The sequence below is a fragment of the Carassius gibelio genome, chromosome B14 (assembly GCF_023724105.1).
Source record: "Carassius gibelio isolate Cgi1373 ecotype wild population from Czech Republic chromosome B14, carGib1.2-hapl.c, whole genome shotgun sequence".
Lineage (NCBI taxonomy): Eukaryota > Metazoa > Chordata > Actinopteri > Cypriniformes > Cyprinidae > Carassius > Carassius gibelio.
Genome location: NC_068409.1, coordinates 15,504,079 through 15,516,578, shown reverse-complemented (window position 1 = coordinate 15,516,578; position 12,500 = coordinate 15,504,079). Strand labels below are relative to the sequence as shown.

Genomic DNA, 12,500 nt, shown 5'->3' with positions numbered 1-12,500 from the left:
TCGTCAGTAAAGCCGGTTCTCTAATCAGCGGTTAATTCCATCAGGTGCGTGATTTCACATAGAGCAGCTGTTACTACACAGAGCCGTTGTTAACTGAGAAGATGTACCAAAAAACGCTGAAAATGAAGTGGATTTGCGCATCTTCTCTATTAACAACAGCTCTGTGTAGTAACAGCTGCTCTATGTGAAATCACGCACCTGACGGAATTAACCACTGATTAGAGAACCGGTGTCCTGACATTTTATCCTACCCTGTCAGAGTTTCCTACCTGGGTTTACTGCGCACGCGCACATCAATATCGCGTCCGTTGTCTCATGCTAAACAACGATATTTAATGTATCTGCATTACTGTAACGGTAGGTTTAGGGTTGGGGTAGGTGTAGACTTTAATAAAAACGCAATCTAATTGGCAGAAAATAATATTTATTGTTGGTTTCCTGACGCTGTATCCCTTCTAGCTACAACCGCTAATATAACACATAATTACTGTATTTGCAGTACTGTAAGGGTATGATTAGGGTTGTGGTAGGTGTAGACGTTAATAAACCATAACTTTACAGTAGCATTTTTCGTTGTGGAATTGTACTACCCACTGTTTTAGTGGAAGGTAGGAAAATCTGACAGTGTAGGACAAATCGACAGAACACCAGCTTTACTGACGAGATGCGCTTAACGATCGGCCGATCGTGATCGGAGCACCCCTAACTGAATCAATCTAGCTCGAAAGGTTATAGAGTTTGTCTTAAATGTGCTGAGCTGATTAAAGTGTTTCACTGTTTGCTAAAGATTGATTGAGAGAATCAGTGAATCAGCAGTGAATCAGAAGTGAATCAGCAGTGAATCAGCAGTGAATCAGCAGTGAATCAGCAGTGAATCAAAAGTGAATCAGAAGTGAATCAGCAGTGAATCAGCAGTGAATCAGAAGTGAATCAGCAGTGAATCAGCAGTGAATCAGCAGTGAATCAGAAGTGAATAAGCAGTGAATCAGAAGTGAATAAGCAGTGAATCAGCAGTGAATCAGCAGTGAATAAGCAGTGAATCAGCAGTGAATAAGCAGTGAATCAGAAGTGAATCAGCAGTGAATAAGCAGTGAATAAGCAGTGAATCAGCAGTGAATAAGCAGTGAATCAGCAGTGAATAAGCAGTGAATCAGAAGTGAATAAGCAGTGAATCAGCAGTGAATCAGCAGTGAATCAGAAGTGAATAAGCAGTGAATCAGAAGTGAATCAGCAGTGAATCAGAAGTGAATCAGCAGTGAATCAGAAGTGAATCAGAAGTGAATCAGCAGTGAATCAGAAGTGAATCAGCAGTGAATCAGAAGTGAATAAGCAGTGAATCAGAAGTGAATAAGCAGTGAATCAGAAGTGAATCAGCAGTGAATCAGAAGTGAATAAGCAGTGAATCAGAAGTGAATAAGCAGTGAATCAGAAGTGAATCAGAAGTGAATAAGCAGTGAATCAGAAGTGAATAAGCAGTGAATCAGAAGTGAATAAGCAGTGAATCAGAAGTGATTCACATGAACGAACACAAACCACAGTCAACAGCTCGTAACTAAACACATCATCTGAAGGTCTTCCTGTGTTCTGCTCATCTGGTCTATCATTAATAAATAAATACAGAAGATATTTACTCATCCTATTGGTTCATTATTAAAAAATAAAATGAATTAATTGTGTTATTATAATTAAAATAAGAAAATTTAAATAATGGGTAATAATAGATTCTGATGGTATTGTTACGACCCTATCTGTCAAAATGAAGGACACTGTTAAAGTCTAACACATAATAGCTAGCTTACAAGAAGTATTACAACATTATCAACAATCCCATACATTACAATAATTTATAGCAATTCTACACACGTTTGTTCATATCATCGTAAAATCTAACTTTATTATCACCCAGCTATTACTACAGGAAACTAAGCTCAGGATTATCCATCAGAGATCAGGAGGAGTGTGTGTCTTCATCAGGTTTGTAGAAATGTAGCACTGCATCAGTGTCTCATCAATGGATGCTCTGCAGTGAATGGGTGCCGTCAGAATGAGAGTCTGATAAAAACATCACAATAATCCACAGCACTCCAGTCCATCAGTGAACATCTGGAGAAGACAAAACCTGAAACACATCCAGCATTAAGATGATTTTAACTCAAACACACAGAGTGGCACCCATTCACTGCAGAGCATCCATTGATGAGACACTGATGCAGTGCTACATTTCTACAAATCTGTTTCCATAAACACAAACTCATGCTGATCTCAGATGGATAATCCTGAGGGTGAGGAGATTTTGGCTGAACGGTTCCTTTAAAATGTAAAAAGACAAACGCATGACTAACAGTGCAGTCTTTGCTCTTGATGGAGTACAGTGTCTTACAGACAGAACTGAGGCCAAAGCTTCGGTCAAAGAAACAGCAAACGGTTTGTATTTCAGAACATTCTGGCGTGCGTCAGATCCTCGAATGCGTCTCGTTTACACGGAGGTACAGCACTGGAGCGCTTCGGGCCATCACGAGACCTTCCTCGAGATCTGTCCCGTCGAGAGGAGCACAACATCTGCTGCACATTAGGAGCCGCGACTGATCTCATATTTACTCTGTTTTCATCTTCCACCTCTAATCACGGCCGTCCAGGATCGGCTTTCTCAGAGAAACTGTTCCAAAGCTGAATCCAAATCTTATTTTAGCATGTTTATGAATCAAAGCGGAGCGGGGCTCAGAAACACAAGATCAGATCACTGTCGAGCCAAGAACCGAGTGTTTCCCAGAACACAACACCCTCAGCAGTGAAGAACCCAGCGGCCTGCGTCTGACACTCTTCTGGTCACTATAACCCTGAGGAGAAATACTCATCTGGGACGGGAAGATTCCCTGATTCCAGCAGTGCATTGGAAGTGTGTCTTGGATCACATAACAGCCAATCACAAAATATGCAATTCAGCTCCAGATAACACCTTATTTTCTAATTTCCCAAACCCCTCTTTTTTCCCTCCGAGACAGACTTAGCTCATTTACTTCCTAACCTTTCAGGTAAACGTACGTGTGGACTTATAAAGCAGCATACGACAGTAACAGCCAGTTCATTTAATTAGAACCACAGTAATACTATCCCTGCCATGGTTTAGAATAAATACATGAAAATATCCATAAAAACTAAAGGGTTTCAAATAGTTTCAGATATTTAAATGATCTCTTTCTTTTACACTGGACAAATAGAATTATATCAAATTAAATGTATGCAGTTTTGCTGAGAAGATAAACATATGTGAGCTATTTAGTGGAAACAGATAAACACATATTTATTGCAGTGTGTCTGATTCAGCGCGTCAAAAGGAAACATGCAAATCTGACTGTTTTCTCCTAGTTATGTCCTTCAGATATAGAGATAACTTTACACAGAAAGACATGCGGTTACACAGAAACTCTGTGACTAAAGCGTGCTTCTGTTTCCTGAACCGAACTGAACTCGGATCGCACTGCATTACAGGAGTGAATCACATCAGCTGCTTCATACGAGTCTTTAACTACAGTATCAGCCTTCAGTCCTCCAGATCTCTAGTGATTACACGTATTAGACGTTTAAAGCAGTCACAAATAATACATCTGTCATCATTCTCTCACATTATTCCAAACCTGTTTGACTTTCTTTCTTCTGCTGATCACAAAATAAAAGATAATGTGAGGAACGTCGGGAACCAAACAATACTGAACACAATGACTTGCATTAATGAACAAAACCAAACCAGAGAGACATTTCTCATAATGTCTTTCAGTGTTGAGAGACAGACAAACAGATCCGAACAACAGGAGAGAGAGTAAATAAAGACAGAATGAGTGAAGTGTCACTTTAATAGAGTTTTATTACACGGCTCTCCGGAAACCCTTTATCAGTTAATATTCCTCACATAATCATCCCTCTCTGCTCACACCAGAGCAAACTGATCATTAATCACAGTTCATCTTCATCTTCTTCATTCATCACTTGATCTGATCACAGTCAATACATCGAGTCAACGTTTACATCTCAGGTCCATTAACGAGTGTTTCTGCTTATTTATTCATTTAACACTGACGTCTGTTAGTGTATGTATGTATTCGCGTAATGTGTGTGTGTGTGTGTGTGTGTGTGTGTGAGAGAGAGTGTGTGTGTGTGTGTGTGTCTGTGTGTGTGTGTGTGTCTGTGTGTGTGTGTGTGTGTGTGTGTGTGTGAGAGAGAGTGTGTGTGTGTGTGTGTGTGTGTGTGTGTGTGTGAGAGTATGTGTGTCTCTGTGTGTGTGTGTGTGTGTGAGAGAGAGAGAGTGTGTGTGTGTGTGTGTGTGTGTGTGTGAGAGAGAGTGTGTGTGTGTGTGTGTGTGTGTGTGTGTGTGTGTGTGTGTGTGTGAGAGAGAGAGAGTGTGTGTGTGTGTGTGTGTGTGTGTGTGTGTGTCTGTGTGTGTGTGTGTGTGTGTGTGTGTGTGAGAGAGAGTGTGTGTGTGTGTGTGTGTGTGTGTGTGTGTGTGAGAGTATGTGTGTCTCTGTGTGTGTGTGTGTGTGTGAGAGAGAGAGAGTGTGTGTGTGTGTGTGTGTGTGTGTGTGAGAGAGAGTGTGTGTGTGTGTGTGTGTGTGTGTGTGTGTGTGTGTGTGTGTGTGAGAGAGAGAGAGTGTGTGTGTGTGTGTGTGTGTGTGAGTATGTGTGTCTCTGTGTGTGTGTGTGTGTGTGTGTGTGTGTGTGTGTCTGTGTGTGAGTATGTGTGTCTCTGTGTGTGTGTGTGTGTGTGTGTGTGTGTGTGTGTGTGTGTGTGTGTGTGTGTGTGTGTGTGTGTGTGTGTGTGTGTGTGAGTATGTGTGTCTCTGTGTGTGTCTCTGTGTGTGTGTGTGTGTGTGTGTGTGTGTGTGTGTGTGTGTGTGTGTGTGTGTGTGTGTGTGTGTCTCACCACTTCTCTGGTTCTCCCGCCGCTGTCTCTGTCTCTCGGTCTCGGTGTCGGTGTCTTCGCTCCTCCGGTCGCGTCTCTGCTAGATGAATCGATCAGACCGAGCGCTTTATTCCTCGTTTTCACCGTTTTCACGCTCCCTTTGAATAATAATGTTATATCGGCAGCCATGATTGACACGTCGCTGCTCTGACGTCATCCACCGGCGACGGGCTGTAGTACACTCAGCAGTCAGCATACTAACACTGTTTGCGCCAGAGTAAGTGAGAGTAAGAGTAGTATTCTACAGTCAAACCGAAATGTATCAAGACACATGTGTGAGACGCATTAAAGAAAAAACACACAAGGCAAACATAGTCAAGCTAAGTGGATGAATAATTATTGCCCCAAATTTATATCAGGTTTGCTGGTAGTTCACTGTATGAAGAATGTTTGGGTATAATATGTCACAGTTTACTGTATTTTGCTATCCTCAATTACATCTATGAACTATAGTGTCCTGCACCCACTAGTAAAAACAATATCATCAATTATATCTGGTGTCTGAATTATTTTGGTTTGACTGTGTCAGGGTTGGGATTAAAGAGATGTTAAAAGTATTCTCCTGTCCACCAATGCTTTAAAAGTTCTTACACCTCTGTATTTTTGTATTGTTTTCTTGAATAAACACCTAAACGTTTTAAATAAATATGTTTTACTGGAGATGCAAAACTGAAGTCTTGATTTCTAAAAAAAAAAAAAAGAAGAAGAAAATAAAGTTTATAATTAAAACATTTAAAAAAAAATAAAAAAATAAAAGTTTAATATTTTATATTATTTTTCTTCTTGGTCTTAAATCTTGATTTAAGAATCAATATCTTTTAGACTTCTGCGCTGTAAAACAACACAAATATAACAGCACTTTCTGCAGTGTTACAGAAGTTATTTTCCACTGTTTGTGTGCAAAATGCAAAACAGATTTATTTATTTTTACTTCAACTTTGAATTCACTGGGAACTAATTAAGATAAAATTAAGACAATGAGCAAAACTAGCTGGAAAAAATGAAAGATTAAAGGCATAAAGATCTCAATGATGCAGATGTTGTGTTTGTCAGATCATATGGATCTGTAATCATTAAAAGTCACACAGAAGAAGTAGAGAATGGAAATGTAAGCAAACATTAAAGATTAATGACTGCGGGTCATTAAGACAAGTCAAGTCACCTTTATTTATATAGTGCTTTAAACAAAATACATTGCGTCAAAGCGACTGAACAACATTCATAAGGAAAACCAACCCATTCTCACTCCAAAGGCGTCAAAAACCGAAGCATGGTCAAGCGCCCCTAGCGTCACTTTTATGACGCCAAATGTGCCTCTCGGCGTCGACTATCGAAGCACTACGACCTTCATTGCTTTCAGTGGGAAACTTTTGGCGTCAGAATTCGACACGAGGACATGAGATGTTTATCGCTATGAAATCACGTTCAAGAAGTCTCATTCAGCACACATCGCGCGATACTTGCTATCATTTCCACAGTTTGGGTGAGTAGTCGTATACACGCTCTTTTAATGCCTTTTATAAAATGTATTCTGTCTTCTTTATTAATCAGATTAGTGCCATATGTTTAATCGCTGTATTATGTCGGTCATCCGCGGCTGTCTTTGAGTTTCATTGCGTTTAAATAAATGAACACAGCTGCTAATTAGTGTGATTAAACTCTATCTGTCACGTGACGTGCCATAGACCTTCGATCCGTTTTATATTATTATTAATTTCAGGATCAATGATGTAAGTTGTATTTGTAGTAAAATCATGGTAATCACGACACAATAGTAATAAATGAAATGTGAAGTTAAAACACAGTAAATGGAACATTAGTAACTGTAACTGTAGTTTTACTATGATATATTAATAACCAATACAACAATACAATAATCACCAAACCAGCTATGTTTGTATCACTGTAATGTTAGTGTTTTTATGTGCTTTTATATGACAGAAATCACAGTAATCATGTGTTCTGTACCATGCTTTTAATACCTTTTAATGTGAACCCAAAAAAAAAAAAAAAATCAAATTAAAAATAAATAATAAAACATGTATTTTTCCATCTTGCAGTTCATTCATATCAGTTTATATATATATATATATATATATATATATATATATATATATATATATATATATATATATATATATATATATATATAATATTATATCTAAATATTTTGCTCACAGATCATTATTAACATTCTGTATATAATTCAATTTTATTTTCTCTCCCCTTTTTTATTATTTATATTTTTAGCTGAAAAGACGTAAAGGCAGTCAGCCCAGTGGTGTTTCTGGAGAGGGATTCCTTCAGAAATGGAGAAGACAGAAAGCTGCGGAGGCAGATATTTGCAGCAGTAAGTCTGTGATAGTTTGTCTCTTTTATCAAAAATTCCTGCTGTTATAATTTGTACAGCATTTGTTGTTTCTTAAACTGTTGCACTGTCCAAATACCCACACTTGCCATCTTTGCACTTGACCACTTGATTACTTATTTGAAGTCTTTCCTGTATTTGGCCTAGTGTTCGAGTGAGCATGATGACCACGAGTGTGTGTCAAACTTTTCATGACCTGATGACTGTGTTTCCCAATCCTGATCCTGGAGAACCCCAGCACTGCACGGTTTTGGCGTCTCTCTTATCTGCCTTGGAGTCTTCACTGATGAGCTGATGAGTTGAATCAGGTGTGTTTGATCAGGGAGACATCTCAAATGTGCAGTGTTGGGGTTCTCCAGGACCAGGATTGGGAGCCACTGCCTTATGGGACACTTATGTGTTTAAAGAGATTTTTAATAACTAATTATCAATATTTCACATACTGTACATTGGACAGCTTCCCATGACCTCTTGTGAGATCTCGGCAAAAAGTCTGACGATTTATTCCAAAACATGATGCATGATGGGATACACTAAGCTTTGTATAGCGCTCCAGAGCAGTATTGGAGAGGTTTAGTGTGTGTTAAGGACGCTGTGCTTTGGCATTATTAAGACAGTCTCGTTCACACACTGTCACGTACACACACTCTCAAGTGGCCAAGACTGCAAGTGTGGGTATCTGGACAGGGTCAAAGTCTTAAAAATGATCCCTAAACACAGTCGCACATCACAGTCTTAATAATCCAGTTTAACACTTGTATGATATTATACAAGCCCCAGGACGGTCTCATCTGACACTATCAAAGAATTCATATGACTATAGCTTGTTATTAATTACTTGCTTTCAATAATGGATGCATTTAACATTTAATTATACAGCATCTTTACAGAGGTGTAATGTACAAGTTGCACGTAATTAATAATATTTCCTTCCTTCTGTCTTACAGGATTTTTTCCAGATAATGCTGTTCTTCTTTTTCAGGTCTAAAATATCGAGCTCAACAGCTATTTTAAGAGCCAACCCTCACAAACCTTCCTAAAACCTAAAAGAGCTATTACTGAGTCTCAGCGAATCTTGCCATGATCAGCTCTTCCCAGGTACATTTGTTTAGAATATTTTTTAATAAACATTTACTCATCAAATGCTCTGGTCTGAATCTTACTTTAAATTAACTTAATTATGTTTAATGAGCAATATTATTTGCACACAGAGTAAGTAGAGATTATCTTGTTTCACAGATGAGAAGGAAGACCAAGGAAATGATTTGCTCAGGATGAGAAATGAAGACGGCCATCTTGTGCTCAAACAAACAGAAGTCCTCTGGTATGTGTGTGTTGAAGCAGTGCTGTGTTATACAACATTTTATGATGATCTCTCACAGAACTGGTCATGTCAGCCTTGATTTCGTTTTATACTATTACAATTACAGCATGTTAGCAAAGTGTGACTGGACATTTTTAATATTATGTTTTTAAAAACACACCACCTGTTTTAAGAGTAGACAAGTATCACGAAATTGGTTTAGTTGATATTAACACCAATTGACATTATTTCATTGTTTTGTAAATGTTATGTTATAAATTGTGAATTGATAGTTGATTGGTTTGAAGCCAGGCCTTACACTGCACAGACTAAAACACATTTGTGAGAGAAGTCAGGAACTTTGGAGAAAGATTCTAGAGGAAGAAAACACATTTACTGCAACAATAGATGAATTCTAGAGTCTCTGAGAACTACACATGCTAATGCAGTCTCATGAGCAAGTCCTTTGCCTCTGTAACTTTTTCTTAATTCTTGCAGAATTAGATTTTTATTGCAGTATTTTTATTGGTACAGATGATCTCATCAGCCAAATGAGGGGTTTTGACCAAGTGATGCTCTTGAAAGGAGTGAAAGAAGAGGATGTGCTAAATTGTCTTCAGAGAAAAAGCTTCTCAAAAGGTCTTAAAGCAGCTTGAAGAATGGTAAGTGTACAGTACTACAAGGGTCATAGTTACTCACCCTGCTAAAACCACACAGAACATAAGCTGCGCTCTCTGTCCATTAAACAACTTCATCTGGATTGTGTGTTTCACTTCAGGTCTGGGATGTTAGGACTGAGAGATCATCTGGCTGAGAACAAGCTACACCTCATCAGTGCTGGATATCAACCACAAACTGTTTCCAGACACGAGAGAAGAAGATCACGATGGGGAGATGAAACCAGTTTAGATGTGATGATGGGAATCATTATTTTCTGGAACAGTATCTCATGTCTTATATGTATCACATGATCTGTATCACAGTTGACTGGATGGGACTGTGACTTTTAAGGACATTTCATCACTCATCTGTGTGAACTGATTTATATATGAGGTTAATGTATCTTTGATGATAATTATTTTCATTGAATCTTATTTGTCTTGATGCTACTTTATCAACTTTATAGTCTATGCTTCAATAAAATGAAAATGGTGAATATTGTGTTCTGAAGATTCTTGGTAAATACATCATTTTACTAGGTAGGCTCATATGTGTTTATTTTAGACTTGGAAAAACGACATATTAATTATTGGGATTATTTTTTTATTTAAGACATAAACATTTTTGATCGGATTAATAACATCTGGGACATCAGTACACCAGAAAGTATTTTTTTATATTTTAGTAACAAATATGCACATTTTTTGTGAAATACAGGGAGTTACAAGATTAATTATTCCGCATTACAAGATGGTGCCATGGGCTTTATTGTTACAAACACTTAAGGGATAACTGAGAATGTAGCAGGAATGATCAACGTGGATCTTGTACTGCATTAAAACCAAGAGCACACACATTACTGATGTCCAGTACCTGAGGAGCAAGATACGGGGGTGAGGAGGACATTTTTACACTGATTTCGGCTAATTAGTTATATATAATGCTAATATATATATATATATATATATATATATATATATATATATATAAATTAATATTCTTAGCACTGCATGAATTTGTCCTTGTGTAATAGTGAAGTATCAGAATGTGTATACATTGTCCTTGATTACTGCTTTACAGTGGGGAATAGATAATGGCAAGTTGTTGCAGGTTCATCCATTATATTTCTTGCCATTTACTTCAAAAATCAAAGAAATAATCTATTATTTTCATTATTAAATCATTTCTTTCTAATTTTTCCATGTTTCATCAGATGGCCTCACAATGTCCTGTCAAAAGGTATAATAGTCATGATGAATAGAATAGAAAACAGAGGACTGTGAAAACTGTCAGATATAAATGTGACTCAGCTCAGTTTGTTGTTCATGATGAGTAGAATACATATATGTAGGTTTTACTGCCCTGCTACCCCCAGGGGCCCAGTAGCACCCCCCGGAAGAGCCCAAAACTGTACATTTCAAATGGCTGTAAATCAGAGTCCAATTAACATATCAAAGAGGAAATGGGCAGGATTATTACTTATGCTATGCTGATAAAATAATGTTGAGCTCAGTTTTCAGAAATAAGTGGAAAGCTGGCATAAAAGCATTTTAAATATTGCTCACTGTAAAATACCACATTTCAGCCTGCCTCTCAAATATATCACAGATGTTTGCACAATAAACATATTTAGATATCCAGTTTACCTTAAAATAAATAATTTATTTAGTTTCGTTAATAAAAAGTTTTAAACTACATTACCCACAAGCCTCCGTCGTTCTATCTATAGAAAGGCAACACTAGGGGGCTGTTTTTTGTAGTTCATTGAAGTTATGCTTAGGGTTAGGATTAGGATCTCGCTAAAGATGTCATTTTTCTCAAGATAGCAACACTTCATTGTTGACTTAATATATTACTAATGTGATGATAGGAGCAAAACATACTTTTTAACATGATGCGCTGTTTAATATGGGTTAAAAGATAGTCCAACCACAGACTGTCCTGAAAAGTCATAGCCAATGACATCTAAGCTGAGCAGCAGCGTCACATTTCCTTATCCATGTATGACAGATGTCTTTCGTTTTTCGGCTGAAGGGATAGATTCGGTTAACAATAGATTAAGCTTGCTACTTATTAGATTCGGTTTTATTAACGTCTTCACCTTCCTCCGTTGTTCAGCTTGACAAAAATTGGGCAATATTGATGTGCACATGCCCAGCAGTCGCAGTTGTATCCAACAGATAGATTCCTCTCATTAAATATAAGACACATTTTTAAGATTTGTATTTTTTTTTTTTTTTGACCAAAGACAAATATATTTACTAATCAAATGACGTGCTTCTAAAATTTACATTGTATATTACATTGTGTTTTAAAGTTAAAATTGTTCACATTTGTGTTTCTGTGATTTACCCTTCTCTACCATTTGAACTCTAGGAATAAAAACTGAAATTATAAATGAATGAATGAATGAATGAACAAATAAATACATAAAGCATAATAAACATGCATATTTTTGTAAGGATCTTCCATTATTTATTGATATGTCAAACTCATTTAAAGACAACATGCCCAAATTACTACACTGCGTCCTCTGTCACCAAGCTCGTTTTTGCCACCATAAAGAATAAAAAGGCAGTTATGTTGTAAACATTAACTATTTTCAGTATGCAAATGAAAATGCTTTTATTAAAAAACAAAACAGTAAATACAGTATGTCTTTCAGAGAACACTGGAAAAATTAAATTGACCAAAATGTTATACAACACAATGTAAATGTTTCAAACTCACAAAAAAACACCATGAAGACATGCATGTCAAGTGTGCAATATCATCTATAAAACTCAATCAGCACAGCATCAAATAAACACTGATTGTCTGAACAATGGAAGACAGAGAAAGTGTTCAGGAAAACAAACACCTGCTAGCTTTGACATAACATCATGAATTCACTTCATGACTGGAGCTAGGGGATGACTGTGTATGAATATCTCCTTTACTAAAACTCTTAATTAAAGTCTAAAAAGTTCACTGTATGAAGCTTGAAAAAGAGAACAAAATGCTTTATCAATACGAAAAATACTATTTTTAACTATTGTTTTCATCACTGGTTCTGTAATGTATTCATTATGAGCTTATAAATAAAACAAAGTTACATCTTCTGCAAAAATCAAACCACTGCAAAGTCTAATCACTGATCCAGGGACCATATCTGTGTGTGTGGGGGATAAAGAGTTAACGAGGTGAGTCCTTGTGCATGATGGAGAACTGCAGTG

General features: G+C 37.2%; 1 protein-coding gene and 2 long non-coding RNA genes across 8 annotated transcripts in view; 1 reads left to right on the top strand and 2 right to left on the bottom strand.

Annotated features, from left to right (window-relative positions):
* The window catches only part of LOC127971440 (syntaxin-18), a 16,763-nt gene extending 11,654 nt beyond the window's left edge, over positions 1-5,109 (bottom strand). For 3 of the 6 annotated variants that reach the window (XM_052574450.1, XM_052574451.1, XM_052574452.1), the window contains exon 1: positions 4,916-5,109. In XM_052574450.1, the coding sequence (XP_052430410.1) occupies positions 4,916-5,083 (168 nt within the window). In that variant the 5' untranslated portion in view covers positions 5,084-5,109. Of the gene's footprint in view, positions 1-173; positions 4,175-4,915 lie in introns of those variants that run through there. The other 3 variants (XM_052574455.1, XM_052574456.1, XM_052574454.1) reach the window with 3 other exon arrangements.
* Positions 5,110-6,195: 1,086 nt separating this feature from the next.
* Positions 6,196-9,276, top strand: LOC127971445 (uncharacterized). Its single transcript, XR_008156851.1, has 5 exons — positions 6,196-6,437; positions 7,205-7,304; positions 8,305-8,420; positions 8,562-8,646; positions 9,160-9,276. It is a non-coding gene; the product is annotated as an uncharacterized LOC127971445 (long non-coding RNA).
* A 2,694-nt stretch (positions 9,277-11,970) lies between these two features.
* Positions 11,971-12,500, bottom strand: part of LOC127971444 (uncharacterized) — a 2,308-nt gene continuing 1,778 nt past the window's right edge. The window contains exon 4 of the long non-coding RNA XR_008156850.1: positions 11,971-12,500. This exon is cut by the window's right edge and continues 16 nt beyond it. This is a non-coding gene — a long non-coding RNA (uncharacterized LOC127971444).